We start from the raw sequence: 24773 nt of genomic DNA, 5'->3' as shown, positions 1-24773 counted from the left end.
CCCATTCTTTACTCATTCTTATCCGTGCATATTGCGCATTGTTCATTATATTTTTATTTACAGAACTACCAGTGAGTCTCCGTAGCCTGCATACGGAACTTCATGCTAACAGTGCCACCGAGGACGCATCAGGCCTGACTCTTGCAATGCTACTATGAAGATGACCACATCCTCGTCGCATTCATAACCGACAGCATCACCACTCAGACCAAAAAAAATACTCCAAATACTCCCACCCTCGACTCCCCACTGAAACCGCCCAGAACCCACCACAATGGACGGCCCTCCGCCGCCGCCCCCTCCCCACGGGGAGAAACCCAACACCACCCACGGCGAATACCGAAAATCCTCCGACCTCCCGCCCGGCAATTATGACATCTTCATCATCCCGCCGCACTCCTCCGGCTCGGGCTTCCTCTACCTGCCCTCCCTCCAATGCCAGCGCAACAGCTTCATCGCCGGCTCCGTGTCGACCCTCGTCGTCGTGCTGCTCTGGGTGACCCTCTCGCCCATCGTCAAGGCCTGGTACGTCGCCACCGTCGCCAGCGGCGGCGGCGCCTTCATCGCCCTCATCCTCGCCCTGGGCGTCGGGCTCGCCGGGTGGGCCTTTGGCACGGCCCAGGCGGGGAAGACGCAGGGCCCACGCGGCGGCGATGCCGGCCCGGGGCCGGGACCGGGGCCAGGGGCAAGCCAGCAGTCTTCCTCTGGTCCGCGGGCGGACTACAACGCGCGCGGGCAGGGCTATGCGGGCGCGGGTGCCGGGCCCCAGGGAGCGTATGCCGGTGGTGGAGGTGGGGGTGGTGCAGGTGGTGGTGGACCTCAGTACGGGGGCCATCAGTATAGTGCTGGTGAGAGTGGACCGCCGCCAAACGAGCAGCCGAAGACATCTTCTGAAAGTAAACAGGAAAGTAAGCCGCAGAGCGGAGCGGACTGGGAGAAGGCGCGGGAGGAGACGAGGCGGAAGGAGGAGCTGCGGCGGAAGATGGAGGAGTTCAAGCGGAAGCGCGAGGCAGAGGCGCGCGAGAAACAGCGCCAGCGGGAGCGCGAGGCGATGGAGAGGGAGCTGCGCGAGCGCAGGGAGCAGTTTGAGCGGGAGATGGCGGCCGCCAAGGAGGCGGCTGCGAAGGAGGCGCGGGAACGCGCCGAGCGAGAGGCGGCCGAGGTCAGGGCCAAAGCGGAACGGGAAGCGGCCGAGGTCCGCGAGAGGGAGGCAAAGGCTGCTGCTGAGGCTAGAGCGAAGGCGGAACGAGAGGCGGCGGAGGCGCGCGCGCGGGCGGAGCGCGAGGAGGCGGAAGCCCGGGCAAGGGCGGAGGAAGCGAGGCTTCGAGCGGAGCGGGACGCTGCGGATGCCAAAGCCAGAGCTGAGAAGGAGGCGGCGGAGAAAGAAGCCGCTGCAAAGGCTGCCGCGAAGAAGGAGGCGGACGCCAAGTTCGCTGCGCTTAAAGAAGCCGCTGCGAAGAAGTATGCGGAAAAAAAGGCCCGCGACGCCCAGGAGGCGGCGGCCAAAGAAGCGGCGGAGAAGAAGGAGGCTGCTGCGAAAGAGGCCTCTGCAAAAGCCTCCAGTCAGAAATCGTCGGCGACAACGTCCAACGTGCCACGAACGCCATCGCCGAAGAAGCCCCCTTCTCGACCTGCTGCCAGCGAGGCAGACGATGCGTATTCGTTTCGTCCCTATGACCGGCCGCGACGACCGTACGCCGGAACCTCGGGGTCACCATCCGTCTACTCGGAATCGTCATATGCCCCGTCTCAGTCGACGGCACGCACCACGCCTCCGCCATCCACCAGAGGACGACGGTATGAGACTAAGGATCCGGATAAGATCGTCATCCGCGGGGTGTATCAGTTCAATAATGCATTTCTCAAGACTCCGGTTGCACAGTTGGTGTCTGGCCAGGGCATGGTGACGGATGGACTGGTGCTACGCATCACAACGGAGGGGTTATTCATTGACGATGACGTGCGTGGCGTCCCTCAGCGCGAGTGGGACGTGAAGGCATGGACTATGAAGCTCGTCGAGGTGTGGTGTCCCCAGTACGGTGCACAGAAGCAGCCCCCCAAGGCCAACACTTCCTTCTTCCGTCGCGGGACGGGCGAACCTACGCCGGAGGAGAGCGATGCATACCTGCTCAACTACCTCAAAGTCTGCAAGAACAAGTGCCGATTAGCCTCGCCGGATAACTACGATCCTCAAAGCCTTCATGTGCTACGGGCTACGATCCGAGATCAGGAGGGCCGACGGTACGTCTTTGTCCTGCAGGAGACCGAAGGATGGAAAGTCGGCATCGGGCTGCAGCGGCTGCGCAGAGGGACACAGGTGCGCGCACTGGGCGTCACGAATATGCCGGTCAATGAATACCGATCAACGCTTGGGAATCTCGGTTATGTGTGATGTTGGGCTTGTGCAATGGCCTCCATGTTTACCATTCGCGTGATCTTCTAGAGGATTGCATGGGATAGCGAGGAGTTTCGAGTTCACCTTGCATCGTATCCTTCTGCTACACGTTCGTTTGCCAGAGATTCCCCCTGTTGTTTCTGTTTATCATGATTTACGATTGTTCTTATGTTTATTCATATGCCATCTGTTGTACATAATGTCATTGTTATCGTCATATAATTCTCAGTTCATCTGAATGGTCGTGCTTGTTCAAGGCGAGCTTGTGTCAAGTGTCCATGCTGCCATCGCCTTCGATGCAATATATCGGAGCTAGGCAAGCAGTCTCGTCACACCGACAACTTCTCATAGCTATTGGATTCTAAGTCTCGATAATCTGTAGATCTCGCCTCTTCGATTGCTTGTGCTCGGTAAGGGGCGAGGTTACTGTCTAAATAGACATCATGTAACGAGTCAAAATAAGACACTGGAACGTTGCAGATAGAAATAAAGCATTTCGACCATGGAATCAACCAGGTTCGCGCCCAGAGCAAGTCAGCCATTTTTATGTAGTTCTGCGCTTCAGGTATTTCCAGGCACTGTTCTGTTGGAAGACGCAAGAGCTCTTGAGAAGTGGTCCCTTGCTGGAATGCGTGGTTGGCAAGTTCAGCTGTAGTTACATGGTTTATCCCGCGGATATGATGTCTCAGATCGGCTGACCATATTCAAGCTTCAGCGGGTCTCCAATTCAATTCATTAACAAAACAGACTCCCGGGAGACGTCTGTAGATCTGCTTGCCGACATTAAGATCGAACATCCGTTCTCTTTATACCATAGCCTCTAGCAAAAAGGAACATGACTGAATGGATAACAATAATGAGATCTTAGATCGGCCTGCTTGGCATGACATGCGATGAACTACTTTCGTCTAGAGCCATTGACATACCTCCTACGAGTTGGAATGAAATTCTCTCCTGTACTCTGTACGGCTGAGGTCCCTGGGTACTCAGTGTGGTTTCCCTTGCAGGTAGATCTCATCCACATCGCCATACGGAGTAGTTGAGCAACCGTCCCTTGTAGATCACGGTACATCGCCTGCAACACTCGGCAATCGGATGTCGATCTTCTGAGCTCTACCATCGTTATGGTTATTATGTGGATGCCGATGCAGGCAGAATCGATCGCCTTGAGAGGCAAGAGTACATCCCCAGCGTCCGGCGAAAGTAACCAAAATAGATTGCGTTCATCCAGGATGACTTGAGCTATAAAAAGCTGTCTGTCTCTCCTGGGAATCATCATCTCTCATCATCCTCTACCTACCTACTTTCAGAGTACATCAACCTACCTCAGCCAAGTAAGTTCTCGAATCAGGGCGCATCTCAATAGATACCAACCCTTCCAGAATGCAGTTCAAGTCCATCCTCCTCCTAGCCGCATCCGCCACCCTCGCCGTGGCCAAGTACGACGTCGGCAACTGCGGAAGTAGCAACCAGGACGGTGTGAACCTCGGGGTGGGCGACTCAGAGACCCAGACGGCCTGTGAGAAAGCCGGCGGCGAGTACTGCAGCGCGGTGTACAACCGCTGCGTCATCGAGACGACCAAGTGGGACGCCTTCGAGAAGGAGTGCGAGGACCAGAAGGCCTACAAGGACAAGAGTGACATTGAGGATAAGGATCAGGCGAAGCGCGACGGATTGTGTGGTGAGTTTGGGACTGGGAGTATGCCCGCTGGCATCCATTTTGGAGAACCTCAGTAGGGTGATGTACATACGGAGGTACTGAGCTCGAATTCATCTGTTTTTGACTCGGGAGGTATGTTTGTTTGGGGTATGGGATGGGCCATATTTATGCGTAGTATCTGGTGTGTCGGAGTGGTGATTGGTCTGCTGCTTCTTCCGTATGGTGTTCCATCTATTGCTGTAAACGTGTGGTTTCTTCTGATGTCACCTCCAGAACGGGTTGTATCTATCGAGATATGATCATACCTGCAGTTGTGTTGGAGTCATGTGAAATAATCCACACAAATATGCCGTATAGACTGGGTCATACTCTCTGACCCCGTGACCGGCATGGACGTGCCTGATGATCACCACACTGACGACATAAGATAGAATGCTCATCTCCTTATCTCTGCAATGATCTCTTCCAAGTTGCAGTATATTCAAGCATATTCGACTACGGTGGTGATGCTTGTGCAGGGCATAGATGACTCAGCACCGGGGAATGGTCACTAGTTACGGAGTAACCAGCCGGGGCCAACCACTCAACCGGATTTCTACCTAAGGGGAGTCGGTCTCTTCAGTGTCATCGCTGCTGCTGGTCAGTGGAGGCTCTTGTGTCTCCTCTTCTCCAACCTCACCTCACCTCCCCTCTCTTCTCTTCTTCTCTCCTTGTCGGTCCTTCTCTCCTCCCACCGTCTCCTCTCCCAGATCCCCCTTTTCCCCTCCAATCCATCTCCTTATCGGGGGCTCCTCTCAGGTACCGCCCCCACCGCCAACTGTCCTCTCTAGGTCGACGTCCTCTCCACGACCTCCTTACACGCTCATTCCCCTCTTACGCCTCTCTATGCAGCGACTGTAACCCTCCTACAATCGTCAATTTCCACCCCGCCCCCTTCGCGGGACTCCTCCGTCCTCCATGTCCTCCTACCAGAACCCCCAGGCCTATCAGAGCCACCCTGCGTCTCATCGGCCGATCCCCTCGTACAACCCCGTCGCCGCGATGGCCGCTCCTGCAGGCACCTTTCTGCCGGGCACGAAGGTCCAGGTGGGCAACCATCGGGTGGTGGTGGAGAAATACCTGTCCGAGGGCGGCTTCGCCCACGTTTACGTCGTGCGCCTCCCGCAGCCCATCGACGGCACTGAACGTGCTGTGCTGAAGCGGGTGGCTGTCCCCGACAAGGCCGCCCTCGCCAACATGCGCACAGAGGTCGAGACCATGAAGAAGCTAAAAGGCCACCGCCACATTGTCAAGTATATCGATTCGCATGCCTCCCAGCTTCGCGGCGGCGGGTTCGAGGTCTTCCTCCTGATGGAGTTCTGCTCGGGTGGAGGCTTGATCGACTTCATGAACACCCGTCTCCAGAACCGCCTGACCGAGCCCGAGATCCTGAAGATCTTCTCCGATGTCGCTGAGGGTGTGGCCTGCATGCATTATCTCAAACCCCCCTTGTTGCACCGCGACCTGAAGGTCGAGAACGTCCTGATCTCGCGAAACGGGAATACCCCATGCTACAAGCTGTGTGATTTTGGCTCCACCGCGCCTCCGCGTCCCGCCGCCACCTCCGCCGCCGAAGGCCGCTTGATTGAGGATGATGTCCAGAGACACACGACGCTCCAGTACCGCAGCCCCGAAATGATCGACGTCTACCGGAAGCAGCCAATTGACGAAAAGAGCGATATCTGGGCGTTGGGCGTGTTGCTATACAAACTATGCTACTATACAACCCCCTTCGAGGAAGTCGGTCAGATGGCTATTCTGAACGCCAGCTACAAGTTTCCTACCTACCCTGTGTTCTCCGAGCGCTTGCGGATGCTGATCGGTAGGATTTTCCACGCTCGATGAGTGGACTATGCTAACGGTGGCCAGCATCCATGTTGAAGGAGAACCCACAGAAGCGGCCCAATATCTACGAGGTCTTGCGCGAAGCCTGTCACATGCAGGGCAAGGAATGCCCAATCAAAGATGTACGACGCCCGTCACTACGCGTCGAATTGAGGATTCTGACTGTTATAGATCTACGCCAATCGCTCTACATCCGAAGCTCGTCGGTACCAGGAACTGCCACCTTCTCCCACAGAAGCGCCGCAGATCGGAGCGGTGTTCTCCCCTCCTGTTCAAGAGACGCAAATCATCCCTGAGATCGCTCCCATGCGGCGCGGGCGCCCCACAAGACCAGACGCCTCCCAACATAACTCGGCGAAGCCAAGTCCGTCACCATTCCGCGGATCTTCAGACCCCTTTGCGGTCCTCGATGGAGGGAGCGGGCATAAAAGTCAGGACTCCCATGACGAGTTCACCAACCGGTTTCCTTCGCTGGATCAATTCGACATACTGCACGAGAAAGGAGGCAAGTTTGACTTCGAGCCTACAGTGTCGGAGACGAAACAAGAGGATGACGACCTTGCCCGCCGCCTCACCAATGCTCTCGCCGACGAAGCCTTTGTCAAGCGCCCTGCGTCAGAAAACGAACCAGCTCCCGAGCTACCACGCAGACCGAACCAACCATCTCCATTGAAGGCAAGATCTATCGAACCGCTCAATGATCGTCGCGAAGAGCCTTCTCGGCCACAAGTGCCTCTGTACCAGCCAGTTCCCCAGAAGCCGGCCATGGTGTCCACTGGCACCATGACCTCGCCGCTTCCCACACCGGGCCCGTCCGAGTCCAAAACAGCTAGTCGCCCGGTCTATAAATTCCCACCCGCAGACAGCCAGCCTCGACCGGCTAGCCAGCCGTGGCCGGCCGAAGCGGACAAGCGACCCACCAGGCAGAAGATCCCCTCTCCCACAAGCTCATCTACCAAACTCGAACCAAACCCAAGGGTTTCCGCGGATCGAATCTCCGACTTGTCCGCTTCCTCCGCCAGGAACTCGATGGACGGGCTGCGGCCGTCCCATTTGGAGGTTGACGATCCTGTCGGAAGATCCAAGTCTGCCAATAGTAAGGCCCGGCCCGTGTCCGTCCATGCGGGTTCCAAGCTCGACTTTCGCGGATCGGAGAGTGCTCGCTCCTCGCTTGATCTTTCTAGAAGCCCGTATGAAGCAGGATCATCCTTCCAGCAATCGCGAACTGACGTGGACCAAAACTTTGATCGGGGGAATATCACATCGGACATTGACTACCTGCGGGCGAGAGAGGAGGAGACCAATCGCAAACGCGAGAAGCGTTACAGTAGCAGCGCTAAACATAACAAGCGGTCGAGTCTGTCTACCCTGTCGCTGTCGGGCACCAAGACCCTGTTTGCTGGTCGGTTTGGCGAGGCTTTCCGCCGGTTCGAGAACCAGGAGAATAAAGCGCAGTCACCGGCTGCAGAGGAGCCCCCTAGGCAAGTACTGCCAGTGGCTTCACCTGACTACGCCGACGAGCCTGTACAGCTTTCCGACAATGAGACCGATGACATCTCCCCGGAGATGCGGCGCGAACTTGAGCGCCGTCGTCTGTCACAGGAGGAGAAGCGAGTGGCGTCTGCGGCGGCAGAGTACCGCCGCAAGGTTGCAGAACGCGGCGAGGGAGGGTATTCTACCCGTTCGTCGACTATCCAGAATCGGGTGCAGTCGTTCTTAGACGAGAGCAATAAGCCACGGGTGCCACCGAAGACGGCGACCGGCTATGGACGATTCACAGGAGAGTCGCAAACCGCTTTGCAGGCAAAGCAATCCGAGCCTCTTCCTGACCCTCCGCGACTGAACACGCGCAGTGCAGGCCCGTACTACTCCGAGCGTCCGCAGGAACAACCATTCTCGCCGGTGAAGGAGCGGTGGGAACCACCGTCGGGGCCGCCGCGGCAAGAAGCGGGACCAACGTCGTACGCACCGACCCAGGCCCAACGTACGGGTCCGTCTCGACCGGTGGCACCTCCGAAGCCGAAGAACCTCCGGGTGGGCGGGGCTCCGGAATCACGGCCTGTGAGCCACGACCGCAGCCCCACGAGCCCTGGAGAGGACTGGGAGGCGAACTTCAGCCGGAGATTCCCCAGTCTGTCGGGCCTGGAAATGGAAACGGAGATCGAGCTCCCCACCAAGCTTGCTAGCCTGAGAACGAAGGAGGTATAATCTGTATATGTATGCCGTTGGAGGTGGTTTGGTTGTGCTTCTTTCCACGTTGTTCAGCATCTGAGCCTGTATGGATATAGAGAGGGGAGTCATTATGTTCTTCATATATATTATTGCTAGAGTTGTGTACTTGGATAGTAGTAGCGGAGTGTGCTTTGCCGTTGAGGCGCAGCAGTCGTCGTCAGCAATACTCGCAGCAGTTGTGAGTTACCAATATTAATATCAATACTTATCTATACTAGCGAATAATAGTTTGATGACGACTGCAAATCCACGTATGCTCTAGATATAGTTAACATTGTCAAACGCAATGGGATGTCCATCAGTCTCGGGCGCGACAGTAGAATCTTGAGGTGGCATTTACCAACAGCCGGACAGTACTTCGTAGGCTCCCCCGACACAGCCATGGGTCACGTCACAGATGCCCATACACTGCTCAAAGTCGCTTGCATCCGGGGACTGCAGCATGCCGTTCATCTTGTCGGTGTGTGGACCGACATACGTCAGATACCCACACGCCAATACGTTGATCAATTAGGAGATGATGAGATACGATGGATCGCGCCCATCCATCGCATAGGTAACAAGAAATGGTTGCACAAAAGGAGAAGAGGATATAAGCCTGGATCAGACAGAGGCTCGAAAGGCGGTGCTTCTACCTTAGGAAACTACATTGATTAATTCTACGCACTTGGTTTCAAGAAATAGTCTATATTCGTTGCGTCATTCAATTCCATGAGATGAGTTCGATCAAAATCCCGCCCATCCATCGCTAGATTCGGAGGAATCAACAAAGCCATGAACCTCCATGTAAACTTCAAAATTGAAATCATCAAAATAAAACACGGGTGAAGAAGGGTAAAAGAAACAAGAATAGCATCTAAACGCCGTCACGCGCCTGCTCTGCCTTCCCGTTCTCTAAGAAGTACAAATGTTGAGGGATGGTATGTCGTAGTAAAGGGCCATCCCATTACCCTTTCATCGTTTGCAAGAAAGAATCCAGGTTGTATTCTTCCTGGTATTGGCGGTCGTCCCAGAGTTCGCCAAGGTCGTCGAGCCACCCCTTCTTGCCCTTCTCCTTGACTTCGCCGTCGATGTCGACCATGTCGACTTCGTTACCCGCGGCGTGTTCACTGGGTTTCTCGGCGTTGTCGGCCGTTTCGCCTAAGTTGAACAGGTCAAGGAGTTGGTCGGTGTCCATGGTGTTGAGCCCGGCGTTTTGTTGATTGACCACTGTTGAGGCAACGTCGATCTTGAATCGTTGCAGACTGGTATTCTGTTAGTAAACGTAAGGTGTCAAATTGGAAGATGGTAACTTACTTCAGAATTTTCTCTTCCAGAGTACCTCGAGTGATCAACCGGTAAACATTGACAACCTTCTTCTGACCGATACGATGGGCTCGGTCCATGGCTTGGATGTCTTTCTGAGGGTTCCAGTCGTGCTCAACGAAGATAACAGTGTCCGCTCCCGTGAGGTTCAGACCAAGACCTCCAACACTAGTGGTCAAGAGCAACACATCGTAACTTGGATCGGTGTTGAAGCGGTTGACAATGTCCTGCCGACGCGTAGCCTCGACGCCGCCATCCAAACGGAGAAACTGCACCGAAGGGAGAAGCTTCTTGAGAACCTCACTTTGCACAATGTCGAGCATTTCTTTCATTTGGCAGAAGACCAACGCCCGATGCGGGCTCACGTAGCTTGCCCCAGTACCAAGGTCAGTTTCACTGGGAGGAGCGACACCGATACCACAGTCAAGGAGTAGATCTCGCAGGGCCGTGAGCTTAGGTGCGTGCGACACGTCCCGAATATACGAGTTCTTGGCATGAAGATACTGCTGAACTTCGTTGTACTGCTTGTGACCTTCCTTGACAACCAGAGCTGGTGAGTTGCACAGACGACGCATGTACTGCAATGCTTGGAAGATGTGCTCTTTGTCTGACTTTTCGGAACTTCCCATTTTGCTGGCAAGCTGCTTTTGTTCCTTCTTCGTGAAGTCTTCGAAGAGTTTCTTCTGGAGCTCACTGGGGTCGCAGTAGTAGTTCTGGATAATCTTCGGCGGAAGATCATTCAAAACTTCTTCCTTCAGACGACGGAGCAGGAAGGGAAGGACCTGTTTATGCAGTGCTTCAATGGCCAGTGCTCCAGCTTCTTGCTCCTTCGATGATGACTTGCTGAAGCGGCTGGCGGCGATAGGCTTGGCGAAACGATCCAAAAAGACCTTCTCCGTGCCAAGGAAGCCAGGCATAAGGAAGTCAAACAGAGACCACAGTTCAAGGACATTGTTTTGAATGGGAGTGCCCGACAGAATCAAACGGTGGTTGCTAGAAATGCGCTTGACCGCAATGGTAACCTTCGCCTTGGGGTTCTTGATAAGATGGCCTTCGTCCAGGACGCAGTAATTCCAGTTAATAGGGCAGAGAGTTTCACTGTCATTACGACAGATATCGTAAGATGTCACCACAATATCGGCATCCGCGAGGGCACCCTTGAGTTTGCCACGCTCGGCCGGTGGGCCGACATATGCGACACAGTTGAGGAACGGTGCATACTGCTTGATTTCCTGCTGCCAATGGCCAGAAAGAGATGGCGGGCAGACGATCAAGGACGGAAGCTTTCGGACTTCAGGCGCTTGTGTCTTCGCAAATTCCTCGGCTCGCATATGATGATCGCTTGCGACAATGCAAATCGTCTGCAAGGTCTTACCGAGACCCATGTCATCACAAAGAATGCCGTGAAGATTATACCGATTGAGGAAGGCCAGCCAATTGACACCTTCTTGTTGGTAAGGTCTGAGCTCTGCCTTGATGGCGACAGGTAGCTGGAATTCTTCCACCTTTCGGACATCCAACATCTGCGACATGAATTTTCTCTCTCGCTCTCGCCCCTTCAGCAATTCCTCCGAAAGGCCTGGCGGGTCCGGGATACCCGCTTCCAGGGGAACGAGTTTGACCAGTGTTGCAAATGATGTCGTAGCTAGGAGTCGCACATCGTTGTCCGAATCACTCATCCTTCCGAGAACCGGCACGACAAGGAAGATGACATAAGGCAGAATGCCGTCCTCCATAACATGGATAAGATGGTAGATACACTCGACAGCCCCTTGGCGGTGGTGAACGTCCAGAGCATTGTTGATAGTGGGCAGCACCTTTTCGACCAACATGGTCATGCCTTCCACTGTGATGACACTACAGATTGTGGCAAAGCACTTGGCTGCTGCGTACCGTATCACGGACAGCCTGCACTGGAGGGCCTTCACAATAAAGGGCATAAGGTCAATAACCCAGGGATAGAGTCCAGGATCGAACTTGGGTAGAAGAGCACGAAGGGTGGATAGGCCGTCCACAACCTCCTGGCCCAGCTCATTATCGGAGTCCGTAATATTGGACGGAAGCTCATTGCCAGAGAGCGCGTCTTTGAGTGGCCGCTCCACCAATGAAGCAAGATTAGGAACCTTCTCTAGAAGCTCCGCGCCAAATTTGATGGCCAACTGCTCAAGAGCATCTTTAGCACCCCGTCGCATGATTCTTGCTTCCTTGGTCTCTCTTTCAAACTTGGCTGCATCCGGGTGATCGCGACGGTCCTCTTCCTTGCGAAGCGAAAGAATTGACTTGTCCAAAGCGGCATTGTGATGGAATTCGGGGGTTTCCGACGTGTCCACGCAACAGTATTTGACAAGATTCCCGATGACTTTGTCGACGGGTCCACGCTTGGTTGCCTTGGTGTAGTATTCGACCAGAGTTGCTACCGCGGTGGCCGAACGCTGTTGAAGCTCAGCATTCTCCTCCTTCTTGATGCTATCCATCATACCCTTGATGATGTGACTCGGCTTCTTAGGGATGTCATTCAACGCGACGAGTGCACCGGCGGCAGCAGCTCGGATCCGCATATCCCGCTGCTCTCGGGCGCCTCTGGCCTCGTTGATTGCACTTTCAGCCGTTGCGCGAGTGTCATTGAGAACCTGCGTAGCTGTGATACGCTGAGCCGGCGAAAGACCCTTCTTGAGTCGCTCAAAGTCGGGGCCAATGACTTTCTCGGCATCGGCCAATGAGAACGCGCTAGGGCCAGCCTCAGCATCTCCCTGGACAATAACGGCGAGAACTGGCAGCCTCGAGCCAGAGACACTTGCATGGTCACGGAAGGTATTCAGCAGTGAGTGGCATTGGGCGCGGGCGACATGAAGGTAGCATGCAATATCGCTGTACCATGGTGGGCGCTCCCCTTCAATAATCGGGCGCAACTGCTCACATAGGGCAGAGGTGTACTTGCTATCAGATCCATATTGTCTTGCATATTCTTCGATGATCATCGCCGCCGAAAGCTGTGATGTGGACGCGCTGTGATTCAGCCCGTCCAAAATGGATTGCCAGAGACTGGACAACTCATTCTTATCCCAGAGGAAAAGAAGCTGGCCCATAGCCTTGGCAGCATAGATCTTAGATCTTAACATAGTATCTGCCCCGACCAAGTCAATGTCGCCCTGGAGCATGTGGCCATCAACATTATGGGCTGAGGGAGGCGGTGGCAGTTCCTTTTTTTCAGCCTTGCGACCACGCTTTTTGGGTCCGTCCGCTGAAGAATTGGTGGAGCTTGGAGAGGATTTTGCTGGCGCGGACGCACTCATCGGGAACGGCACGCCAGAAGGCTTGATGAAGAGAGAAGCATCCATAGGGATGGGGTATCGGGGAACGCCGAAAGGGGCGATGCTCAAGGTAATGAGAGGTTGGATATGGGTCAACAGATCAGAATCCGGCTTGAACCACCCACGGTGCTCCAAAGCTTTGAGCAATTCAGACCAGACCTGAAGAGAAAGCTTCAGGACACCCTCATTTCGCTCCACAAGCAGATTCTGGAAAATCAAGCGCACAGCCCTTCCATTGACCCACTCAGTGGTGCCTTCGCCCTCGAGTTGCAGGAATGTGATGAGAGCTCGAAGGACTGCCGAGCGTACGCTGGTAATTGTATGACGTAGGAACGGATAGAGGCGAGGCACCAGATTACCAAAGGAGGACTCCGGGTTCATCGAGGCGTTGAGTTTCATAGCATCAAGCACTTCGGGAAAGGTGCATAGCTTTGCCAGAAGGTCCATCACCGATCCGGTACTTGCACTGAGGTCGTCCTGTAAATTCGAGAGGCAATCCCATACAATGGTCATCAAGGGACCCAAGGTGCCTTGTCGTGACGAGACAAACTCGGCCGCGATAGGGACCAGAGTTGCTGCACTCACAGCACGGACATCGTCGTCGAAATCGCCCAAGCCCTTCATGACTGCTTCCAACACGCCGTCCATGAGCTTGGGGTCTCCCACGAGAAGGTCCTTTCTGACCGCCACGAGATACCGCAGCCCAATCATACCGCCATGGCATACTTCCCATATAGGACGCTCTATATCCAAATCATTTTGGATGATAATGCGGTAGAGACACCTGTAGACAGCAACAACTGATTTAGAGGGAAGCTGAGATAAAAGGGCACCCAATGTCTGGCCGACCGTCTCACGAATGGGGGCGACCACATTGTCCGAAATGTAGTCACCAAAGCGATCCAGCATGAGGACGCAAATCAAACGGCAGGCAAGGTCGTCCAGCCATTTGCGATTCAAACTGTTATTCTCCGCTCGGCTTTTGCCCCTGACACGTCCAGCACCGGCACCCTGAACGCGAATCACCTCTCGGATAGCCATCGCAGCACCATGACGGACTTCCCAGTTCGGATCAAATAGGTCCACCATGAGGAAATCACACATTTGTTCAAAGGGCCAGACGGGGCTGGGTCCTTCATCCGGGAGATCAGGTTGGATCAGGGGCTTCTCTGGGGCTGTTTCACCCTTGAATTCGGTGACGATCTTCGAGTCATCATCCCCACTGGGGCGATCCAGGGAGAAGTAATCTGGTTTCGAATCCCCGTTGTGCTCTTCCCCGTTTTCCGTTTTGATCGGATGAGGCGTAGCTGTTGACGGAGTCGTGAGTGGGGTCGTGACGTTCTCAGACGGTCTGCGGGAGGAGAGATCGACTACCCGTACTTTATTGGCGCCCATCTTCGCACTCTGTTTATTCTTTCGCTTGAGTTGATTCAGCTGTCGTTTGCTCAAGCCAGCAGCCTCTTCGCCATTTGCCGGTTCACAGGGAGACGCCAACGGAGGCGCAGTCGTCACCGAGTTATGCATCCCCAGGGTGCGAGAATTCGCTTCATCCTTGGGTTTCAGGATCACGTCACTGTCGTCGATCAAGTCCTCCTCGATGTATTTACCGGCCAAGCCTAGTCGGGCGGTCAATGTTTTCTTCTGATGCTGGAGCCGAGACGCCGGATCCATCCCCGCGAGCGAGTATTCATATTCTTTGCTCCCGCTACCCAGGAGCCTCTTTCCATACTTCAGGATAGAGGTGAGGTCCAGCTGATCGAGTCGCAGTAAGCCATCCTCCAGTTGCGGTTCTTCACTCTTGATCTCCACGTCTTCTTCTTCGTCCTCATCCTTTTTGATCATTTGGCCATCCTCTTCGTTGGGATCGAAGAGATCGGCATTGGTGACGATGAGACCGATAGCCTTGGCGGCGGCGGTTCGCGTGTCCCATGACTTGGACCTAAGATAAGGCAGGATACGTCCCAGCAGATTGAACAACTCATCGGGATGTTGCTTCTGCACGTCTGCCAACTGCTGGGCGGCTGTATTGCGGATCAGCGGCGTGCTGCCCGTCTCCAGCAACCTGTACGTGCGATTGGTCAGTGACGCTTCATCGAAAAGGGAAGGTTCTCATGTGATACTCACGTGACTAAACGATCGAGTCTAGCGGGAGCTTGTTAGCGCGGAATCCGAAACGGGAATGAAAACGAAGTACATACCTGGAAGTCATGACGAACAGTCACCTCGGGAGAGGGAAGACACAAAAGGGAGAAGAAAGAGAACAGTGGCAAGGGCTCTTTTTTTATGACGGAGCCAGCCAGTGAAAGTCAAAGAACCAGTTCAATAGCTGGTAGAACAGGTACTGCACGTCGGCGCAGGTACGAGAAACGTACAATACGAGACCGTTACACCTGAGACACCGCCATGAACGGGAAGACACTAAGGGGGAAGGGGTAAGGTATGGTAAGAGCAGGACGATCGATCCCGTAGAGTGGAGATTTCAAGGTGTGGAATAATCGACGGCGTCCAGAAAGGAAATAATTAAGGTCAAAAAGGGAGAGCTCATCGGAGAGAATAGTGAGGGTAAGATGGGGGGGGAAATGAAGAGTAGAAAAAAAAATACAATAAAATAAAATAAATAAAAAAGTCAAATCAGGAAATGAAGATCCCACACATAAACCGAAAGATGAGAGAAGTATGGGAGATGATGGGTGAGGTGGAGGACCCGGACGCGAAGGGGGATGGGATGTACCACCACCAGCAACGGAAGGCAAGTAAGTCGCATCAACATCCAGCTCGAGGTCACGCAGCCTGTTTATATCATTGGGGGCCGCTTTGGCTGGGCGCGCCGACCCATGCTTGGGCCTTGCGCGCTAGTCCTGAACGGGGTTAGTCGCCCCACGCTCTGCAAAGGTTTTCTGGCTGTCACGTGACGGCTGCGATCGACGCTGTGAAATTACTTGAACCTCTCCATCGAGTTGCCATGCTCTCAGTCCAACTACTGTCAGATTCTCCTCAGTCGACACCTGATTGTCGACCGGACCCAAGAGATGGATGGATACAACAGCCTCAGTGGATGCCTATTTTGTGTCCGCTCTGGATCCTTCAGGCAACGTAATGCCTCCCAGATGACCTACCACATACTCCCGTACCTAGTTAGATCAGATACATCCCGTCATAGTCAGCATAGTTCCAACCGCTACCAGCCATTAAGCTTGTTTCAATGCTCCCCAGTTCACAGAACACGCCAAGAAAATGCCAGATGGCCTCATCGTTGAATGGAGGATTCTTCCTCCCCGCGAATCTCAACCGAGACATGCTGGGTTTCACTTCGATGATGCCTTCTTTTCCGTGCCTGCCTCAGGCCCCATCCCACCCATCCCGGGGCGCCAATCAGACCAGTTCAATTATACTGCTTACCATCGTCATCAAGTCTTACATATGAAGTATTGAGGCAATACCTATGTTGACGTCTATTCTTTTCATTGCAGAGTCACTATCTAGTTTCTTCTTTTCCCTTTCTTGCCGCCTTGCTTTCATAAGATATCTCTACAGTTAGACTTGAGATGATCTACAGAGTACAATCGCAGACGACGTGTCTTATATATCTTAGATCATCGACATGTCGCATGGACCACCGCAGCATTCCCGATGCCATTTAAAGCCCGAGAATAGATCGTATCAACCGTCCCAACTTGCTCCTCTCACCCCAACCAGCAGATCGGAGCGTCAGCAGTTGCCCAGCTGCACATTATGCTACAGAATCCACTCTCCACCGCAGTGGGAGACGAAAACAACCATCCCCATATTCTCCGGATCATTCGAGAAGATCGTCCATTTCTATACATCGAGGACTCCCTAATGGTAACAGAACAGCATGACGGAGGAGGAAAAAACACCAGAAACCGCACCCTTGAATCAAAAAGACCACCTCCCCCTAAGCCTTCGACAGCACCGCCGTCGACTCTTCTTCTTTCCCTAGAAGTCCCAGACTGCGGATCTGTTCGGCCTTGGGCGCGTTTTCCCGAGGGTGGGCGGCTTCCGCCTTGCGGTAGGCAGCCTGCATTTTCATCGTTCGGAGAGCCTGCGGGTACCGAGGAGAACCATGTTAGATGTTGAAACCGCAAGGTACACCATTTATTCTTTCCGGCGACCTCAGAAAAACCATTGGACTGGTGGACGTACCTCCTTTCGGTGGTGAAGGCACTCGTAGTAGTCCTCCAGGGCGGGCATGCACTTCTTCTTTCCAGCCTCGCCTTCGCCGGCATTGACAACGTAGCAACCGAGGACTTCCTGCCAGAATCCGTAGCAGCGGGAGGGACCTAAGGGGTAGCAATAATCGTTAGCCGGGGTGTCCGTCGGGAGGAGTCACAGGGTCGCAAATGAAAAAGATGTCCTCGGGGAACCAGCGCCCATCGGGTGGGAATATGCCGCCATGCGCAGTGGAATTTCAACATACCGCCGTTGAGACCGAAGCCCGAAGCCATTGTGTAGCGTGGTGGTGGATGAGGGTGGGGAGAGACAAGGGACAGAGGGAGGAAGACGGCGGAGGTCAGAGAGAGGACGAGGTTCTGCGTCCTGAGGCACGCATTCCTATTCGCCGCTTCCGCCCGATGTGGCCCGTGCACCGCGCCTCTCCCCATTGACGTCGCCGCGAACACTACAGAGTAGAACACATCACCCTCTTCGATATCGATTCCGTCTGCATCGACCGCCCTCTGTCGTTTCTTGTTGCCTGGTATGGCGGCGTTTGCTGGCCTGTCTGGTGCCCAAGCCATCTTACTGGCGACCCATCTCTGCGCCAGCGGGAACGTGTCCAGTCTGCCTCAACTCCAAGCCCGCTTCCCGCGCTGGCTGCCACTGGAACGAGTCTTCCGCATTATCTTGACCTATCTTCCAGAGAGTACTGAGCCCCGGAAGTACACTTCGGTGCTCCAGGAGCTCCTGGAGGGTTCTCACACTGAAACCCATGATGTTGACGTGTCCGCGGTCAAAGGTCTCTCAGACGAAGCGGCGCGGACCCGTGTACGGAAGCTACGTCTCCTGCCTCTGAAATACCCTGACGACGAAGACACCCTGGGCTCGACCGACCTCCTGACCCAATTCCTTATTCATCGAGCGCACCGGATTGACTCGGAAACCGCCCTCCAACCTCTCATTCTCGATCTCCTCCTGCCCTTCTATCAACACTCCGCCACATTGCGCACGTGGCTGATTTCTAGTCTACTACCCTTGCTCCGATTGAACTACGAGTACTATCCGAGTCAGGACGAGACATTTTCCTTGGACATCTTGGAGTCTATGGACGACAACACCGCTATAAACGTGCTTCTTTCTATGACAAGCTCCCAGAAGAACGACATGGACCTGGCAAGGAATCTGCGCGGGCTGCTGGGCCCTTGGATGTTTGGCAGCAACCGGCCGAAACGGCGCAGACTCAACCAGACCGCACAACAAACTTCAATCACTCTCTCGCAGGACGAGAGTTCGACAGAGAAGGGGACTAGCGCAGGTTGGCAGTCTGTTAACGAATGGCTGTTGTCGCGAAGCTTGATCGATCACGAGAGCACGGTGAATGCCTATGTCCATTGGGATGGCCCGGAGGATGTTGATCTGGGAGGATATAATGAAGAGAAGGAGACGATGTCAAGTGAAGAGTCGATCCGACTGCGGACTCGGTATGGTCAATCAGGACTTGCTGTCGTTTACGCCAATTCAGATACGAGTCAGCGCTGTTTGGATGGCTCCTTTCAGATAATTTCACGAGTCGCCCGGATACTTGGCCTTGAGGAATCTTTGTTGGGTTCTCAGGACAACTCTGGACTTCCTGTCGTGACCTTTGATGTCACCCGCGTCTCCTCGTCATCGAGGGTCTCTTTGTTACAGAACGCATTACTATCGGTGTCCAATCCTCTGACTACCCCATCGACGTCCTCAATAACATTCCTCAACGCCATTCTGATTTCTCTTCGCGTCCTGATCGAACTGGGCCATCCTGTTCCGTGTAGGACGATTGCGAACATATGTCTCCATAGTAATGACGAGGCGCAAATGCTGGAGCTGCGGGCTGTGATTGAGTCTGTGGTTAAACAGACCAAGACTCGCGACTGGCGGAAAAGCCGCCAGCAACTACTGTGGCTTTGGAATTGGCAGGGTGGCGAGTCTCAGCCAACAGAAAGTCCAGCCGTGTGTCACGGACTATTTTGGCGAGTGCCTCGAAACATTGTTGAGGCGGAGATTCTGAAGGCACTGCTGGAGGTCAGAGGTGAGCACATTGGGCTCTTCATACTTCCGTTTTATATACTAATAATAACCCAGAATATGACTTGGCCGTGGATATCTACGTGACTACTGGGTCTGCCTTGAGCTCTGACCAGGTTGAAGAAGCCATCAAGGAGGCCATCTTCACCGCGTATGATAACGCCAGCAACGGCAATCGCACACGGGGAGGGATGAAGAGAGCATCGGATATGTAAGTCACAGTGGATGCCCAAGTGTGTACCAGGACTAACGCGTGGTTCAAATAACAGTCTGCAAGCTTTCCGTGTTCACTTCCCGGACTCCGTGTCATTCAAGCAAATCCACGCTCTCATAGCCGCAACCCACTCCCTCTCTTTCTACTCCCTTACATTACAGCACGGTGTCCCTTTTCAGCCGGTCAGCATTCGGGTCCATCCAGACCCCCTTGCTCTGATAGAGAAGGTGCTTGACCAGAATCCAAAGGCCTACACGAAGTTAGACGATCTTCTCGGCATCGGAAGGAACCTCGTGGCGGCGGGGTTCTCTCCTCGTCAACGTGACGAGAATGACGAACCAGATGATATCGTCGTTTCCACAGAGCCGCAAGACCCCGTAATCACCGCGGAGCGACGTATTATGTCGCTTGCGATTTCGTCAGCCCTGTCCTCTGACGACTTTGGGACAGCTTACTCTTACATCCTCACCCGTCTTACACCTCCATCCCTCATATCGACATCCTCCCCTCTCACCAATCCCGAGGTGAAAGACGATATCTCCTGGCGTGCAGTCTACAATGCAGGTCGCTACCGCGCACCGGCCTCCTCGTCGCCGAACCTGCAGTCCCAAATTTCACAACTATCTCAGCGCATGGAGCTCCTTTCACTTGCTTTAGTCCTCGTTCCCTACCCCGACCCACTCCCGGAGATCCTAGGGGCATGGCGGCGGTGTGATGAGGAATTGAATGTTCTTCGTGCCCGTGAGTCGGAAGAAGAGGAGATCTGGGACGCCAAAGGGGACCGTTTTTCGACGGTCCCTGGCGGGTTCGGCCCCACCGACAGCGAACAGGATGCTTTTGAAACCAAACAACGCCACGCCCGACGCGCACGAGCCCAACAGAGCCGCGTGGATCTTGAAGAAGCTCCCATGGGACTCTTTGAGGTCGCCCGAGGTGCAGCAATGGCCCTCCACAAGAACGCGTTTCCGCTCCGTGGTGCCGCCTCGGATGCAGCAACCGCGTCGCATGAAGTGGGTGATGGAGAGTCCGCGCAGGAGCGGGTGCGCAAGAGGGACGTGGTGAGTAATATGGTGACTGGCGGGTTGGCCAGTGGAATCGGATGGGTGCTTGGGGCGCAGCCCGTTAACCGGTGAGCTTGACGACGGCAATGATGCAGTTTTTAGATGATATCATGTGTTGTATAATTGTGTGCTACGATAATACTATGATTCAATCAGATCTTGCATTTCTCGTATTTAACATTTTGGCTCCAGCCTAGTTCAACTCTTATAGATGGCGAGCTACGCCGCAACCCTTAACATTTCACGTGTTTCTCTGCGGGTAGTTAGTGATTGCTTCCACCATCCTCATCGGGAATATAGACGAAGACACATACCTTTATCGCACTCTGTATAGTATCCATTGACATAGCAGGTCTGCCCTTCCCATTCCAGCTTGTACCATTCACTAGAAAAACCCACGCGTCAGTAACCCATCCAACACCCAACCAGAACCAATAAATAAACACCATACCAATGGTTGTACAGACAGTTCCCGATCTCCTTGTAACAGCCCAGCTCGTACGACGCGCCGTCCCGCACCGTCGCCTGCACGTATCCCCTAAGCCCGGGCTCGGTCTGACAGTACACGGACGCGTCGCCATGCGCGTCGATCTTGCAGTACTTTTCTTTTGGCTCGTGCTTGTGCTTGTCCTCGTGGTCTTTGTCTTTGTCTGTGGCTGAAGATGCGGCCGAGGAGTCGAGCGCTAAGGCTGATGCGACGAGCGCGAGGACGGCGATGGGGAGGTGAAGTTTCATTTTTGCTATCTTGGGGATTGTATGCGTGGTTTGGTGGAAGGAGGGTGGACGAGGGATGGGGACTTGGATATATGTATGTATTTGGGCCTGCATGCCAGTGACATGGGCGAATGTAGGGCGGTTGTTTTACGGTGGCTGAATCGCGGTGTTGGATGGGATGGAATGGAATGTAGGAATGCATGCTTGTCTTGCGTGTATGGGGTAACCCCTTGGTTGGGTCTTTGGTGCCGTTAGCTGGAGTACACTTAAGTATACGAGTATGTCCTGGACATGGAATGAGGTTCTTGAATATAGATATTCGCGTCGGTGACACAGACACTAGTGTAAGTCGATATAGTGCAAAGGTATGTAGCTGAGACCAACAAGCGCGTACCCAAGTAGCCTTGATAGAACATTGTATTCAAAGCGCAGACATAACGACTGCTCAATTACATATTAAATCACCATCCCTCCAACCGAGTCAACCGCAACGGCATCCCTCTGACAGGCTGCGCCGTCAACGTCCCCCCAAACTTGACCACACACCCCTCCTGCAGCTCAGCCTTGAACCGACCAAACAAACCCGCCGCCGCGCACCGAAACTCCGCCTTTGCAAAGTCCTTCCCGATACACGCGCGCGGCCCATGCAGGAACGTGATCTGCGCGAAATTCGTGCCCGCGCCGCCGTGCTTATTCGGCGTCTGTCTCCCCGTCACCGGGTCGGTGTCGATCCAGCGCTCGGGGCGGAAGTCGTCTGCGGTGTCGCCCCAGAACTCGGGGCTGCGGTTGACGGACTGCGGACAAATGCTGATGATGGTTCCGCGGGGGATCTTCTGCCCGGCGATGGTGGTGTCGCGGATGGCCTCGCGGCCGGTCATGGGCACGGTGGGGTACAGGCGCAGGACCTCGTGCATGACGCCGTTGAGATAGGGCATGCTTTCGAGCTGCTGCCAGGTGACGGCGGCGTCGGCGGAGGGGACCGTAGCGCGGATCTCGGCCCGGAGCGTCTCCTGGATGTGCGGGTTCAGGGCGAGGTGGTAGCTGGCCCAGGTGAGGGCGTTGGCGGTTGTTTCATGCTGGGAGGTGTTAGCTTGGAAGAGTTGCGAGGGGGGAGAGAATACGCACGCCGGCCGCGAGAAATGTCAGCATTTGGTCGACGAGCTCGCTGTCGCTGAATTCGCCGCCGCGCATCATGGTGCCCAGGATATCACCGTCGACGTCGGAGGGCTTCTCGGTGAGCTGTGTGCGTTTCTCGCGGAGGATGTCGTGGAACACGCGGCGGAGGTAGCTGATTCGACGGGGGAGCTCGATGTTGGCTCGGACGGGGACGAGTTTGACGAGCCACTGCGGGAAGAGGACGGAGAGGGCAAAGAGTAGAAGAGTGTCCGAGGACGGCTTCAGAATCGCAGAGTATGCCTGCGAGACCGGGTCGTCCTCGTTCTCCAGCGACTGGAAATCGCGACCAACGGCTGCGGGGCCGATGATGTCGAGCGTTAGACGGCTTGATGGGTTAGATTGTGTTTCTGGACATGATGATGCTGAAGGGGAATGCCCATACCTGGCCCATGATCCAAGCTCCACGTACCCCGATGCGCCGCTTTTCATGCCGGGGACGGGGTGTAGCTGGATTTCGCGGTCCAGCTGATGCAGGAAGATCTGGGTCTTGGACCACATAAGATCGTACATGGCGCGGATGTTCTTGATTGCAAAGGCCGGGGTGACGGCTTTGCGTTGGGCCCGATGGGCGTCTCCTTCAGAGAGGATGAGGCCATACCCGAGGCCGCGGGCGAGGAACTCACGCCCGCCGCGCGGCTTGGTGAAGTCGTAGCTGTTGGTATGGAGAACGTCCATCAGAGCCCGCTGGTTGGTCACGAGCAAAAAACTACGGTTCAGGCCTTCACGAAAGTGGATCAGGCCTTCGTTAGGGATGGTCCTAAGCCATGGAATCGTGACGCTGCCACGCGGATGGCGGAGAAAGATGGATGCCCCGATGAAGGGGCCCTATATATGTCAGAGGCTGCAATGATGAGAGCGCGGTAGGAACGGTACTCGGACTGTGGGTAGGTGTCGCAGAGGATTGACTAAAAATGGCCAGACGAAGATGTTCCATATTGCTAGCAGGACGAGATTCAATCCTAACGCATAGAGAAAGACGGAGGTAGGCTTCTGTTCAGGCACCATGCGGGTCGCCGTCACTGCGAACGTTTCAACGACGGTTACTGGGATCAAGAAGGCTAGCTGTTCGGCCGCAGAAGACATGATGCTTGCCTGTACATACTACAGGAAGTGCAAATTGGTTCATTGCCAGGCTTTATAGGCCTACTTCCTCACATGAAGAACAGATTCCATTACTCATAGGCCTCGTGAACTAGATCGCTTAGCGGCTTCACATGTCGACCTTGTCGATCATGGAGATGCGGGGGCGTCGCGGAGTCGTAGAATCGAGCCTCAGAGTTCGAAGGATTGGCGATAGCGGGATCACATGTGCTGATTGGCATGGTCTTACTCTCTTCGACATGCAGTGCGAGTAGGCTGAGGTAGTATACGAGGTTGAGGATCGACGGTGAGGATGCTGCTTTAGTTATCTCGATTCCCCACGGGGTGTCTATGCATGCTGAGACCTGATGGCATATAACAATAATCGGGTTCCTGTTGAGGAGATATATCGACATGTGATTGCCAGTATTCTTGCTCCTGATAGTCGATAGGTACTACTGCCCAGATAGGAGAGGACCTCTTTTTGTCTATAGTGGGATAAGGTCGGTCGATATTAGCACCTCTGAGCTATTTGGGTGGCTATAGACTAGTCACAAGCGAGAAGCGAAGAGAAAGATGGCAGATAGATACCGAGTAAGGGTCTACCACTAGATGCAAAGATATCGAACATTGATTCAAGAGGGAAAAAAAATATCACAACTCGATATACATATCGCCTTAGCCTTTCTTCTGTCTTCGCTTCTTCGAGTCTTAGGATCATTGTGTTAGAGCCTTGACACGGCTCTCAGGGGCCGTGCCGCTCCCAGGGTAAGTATAGTCATGTCTTCGGACTGGTGGTTTCCTAGTCACGTTTGTATTTGAACTAATACACTAGCAGGCCGCGCAGTATTAGCGAGTCACAAAGTATGGCAACTATATCCTCGTCCTTTACTGCCAAAGGCCGACCAGATCTTTTAGGAGAGTTAGGGTGACCAACCTGGCAGGCTACTTGAACCGGATGTATAGGGACTCATAGATTTTTTGCAATACCTTCCTATGTCGCATCGAGTAAGCGCAGAGTTAGGATTTCTAGGCGCTCATCTCTGTTTAGCTGAAATGAGGGGGTATGGAACGAGCCATATTGGCATGGCAAAGAATTGATATGGATCGCCATTAATGCCTGCATTGTATCAATATCCTACTGTACTATAGTTAACTAGTGCCCTAAGTCTAACCCTGTATATTACAAGAAGTACCTAGTCAAGCCTTTGCATTCGCATAGAAAGTCCAGTACACATGATAAAGTTCAAGGATAAGTAAAAACCTATCGTAAATTTTCGATATTTCCCAAACTTCCTCGCCCATCAACAATACACGTAGTTGGGACAAAAAGTAAGTAATCAAGTTCCTCCGTAACTCCTAGCCCTTAGTTCTTCCGACACTATTTGCAGTACATCAGCGACTGTATAAGTCCCGTAGAGTGAATCACTCACGTAACCCCAGCATCCTGGGCAGTCCGCAGTGCAGTCAAGTAGTGGACAGCAGTCAAGCCCAATAGACG

The 24773-nt window shown here is 54.2% G+C and overlaps 7 protein-coding genes across 7 annotated transcripts; 4 read left to right on the top strand and 3 right to left on the bottom strand.

The window, feature by feature from the left end:
- Window positions 1–274: 274 nt before the first annotated feature.
- On the top strand, window positions 275–2392 carry ATEG_03039 (uncharacterized protein; the record flags this gene model as incomplete). Its single annotated transcript, XM_001212217.1, has 1 exon — window positions 275–2392. One exon carries the CDS (start codon window positions 275–277, stop codon window positions 2390–2392), a length of 2118 nt encoding a protein of 705 aa, XP_001212217.1.
- A 1386-nt stretch (window positions 2393–3778) lies between these two features.
- On the top strand, window positions 3779–4253 carry ATEG_03038 (uncharacterized protein; the record flags this gene model as incomplete). The annotated part of the gene is made up of 2 exons (XM_001212216.1): window positions 3779–4076; window positions 4231–4253. 2 exons carry the CDS (start codon window positions 3779–3781, stop codon window positions 4251–4253), a joined length of 321 nt encoding a protein of 106 aa, XP_001212216.1.
- Window positions 4254–5012: 759 nt separating this feature from the next.
- ATEG_03037 (putative serine/threonine protein kinase) lies at window positions 5013–8828 on the top strand (the record flags this gene model as incomplete). The annotated part of the gene is made up of 5 exons (XM_001212215.1): window positions 5013–5916; window positions 5964–6061; window positions 6111–8141; window positions 8400–8631; window positions 8779–8828. The coding sequence occupies 5 exons, from the start codon at window positions 5013–5015 to the stop codon at window positions 8826–8828; spliced, it is 3315 nt and encodes a 1104-aa protein (XP_001212215.1).
- A 289-nt stretch (window positions 8829–9117) lies between these two features.
- Window positions 9118–14996, bottom strand: ATEG_03036 (DNA-binding ATPase; the record flags this gene model as incomplete). The annotated part of the gene is made up of 3 exons (XM_001212214.1): window positions 9118–9415; window positions 9468–14849; window positions 14986–14996. The coding sequence occupies 3 exons, from the start codon at window positions 14994–14996 to the stop codon at window positions 9118–9120; spliced, it is 5691 nt and encodes a 1896-aa protein (XP_001212214.1).
- Window positions 14997–17506: 2510 nt separating this feature from the next.
- On the top strand, window positions 17507–20374 carry ATEG_03035 (secretory pathway Sec39 family protein; the record flags this gene model as incomplete). Its single annotated transcript, XM_001212213.1, has 3 exons — window positions 17507–19031; window positions 19085–19238; window positions 19297–20374. The coding sequence occupies 3 exons, from the start codon at window positions 17507–17509 to the stop codon at window positions 20372–20374; spliced, it is 2757 nt and encodes a 918-aa protein (XP_001212213.1).
- Window positions 20375–20535: 161 nt separating this feature from the next.
- ATEG_03034 (uncharacterized protein) lies at window positions 20536–21037 on the bottom strand (the record flags this gene model as incomplete). Its single annotated transcript, XM_001212212.1, has 3 exons — window positions 20536–20555; window positions 20617–20687; window positions 20754–21037. 3 exons carry the CDS (start codon window positions 21035–21037, stop codon window positions 20536–20538), a joined length of 375 nt encoding a protein of 124 aa, XP_001212212.1.
- Window positions 21038–21477: 440 nt separating this feature from the next.
- On the bottom strand, window positions 21478–23275 carry ATEG_03033 (cytochrome P450; the record flags this gene model as incomplete). The annotated part of the gene is made up of 4 exons (XM_001212211.1): window positions 21478–22092; window positions 22142–22517; window positions 22575–23017; window positions 23066–23275. 4 exons carry the CDS (start codon window positions 23273–23275, stop codon window positions 21478–21480), a joined length of 1644 nt encoding a protein of 547 aa, XP_001212211.1.
- Window positions 23276–24773: the final 1498 nt, after the last annotated feature.

Source organism: Aspergillus terreus, genomic scaffold (genome assembly GCF_000149615.1).
Source record: "Aspergillus terreus NIH2624 scaffold_4 genomic scaffold, whole genome shotgun sequence".
Lineage (NCBI taxonomy): Eukaryota > Fungi > Ascomycota > Eurotiomycetes > Eurotiales > Aspergillaceae > Aspergillus > Aspergillus terreus.
This window is presented reverse-complemented; position numbering and strand designations above follow the sequence as displayed.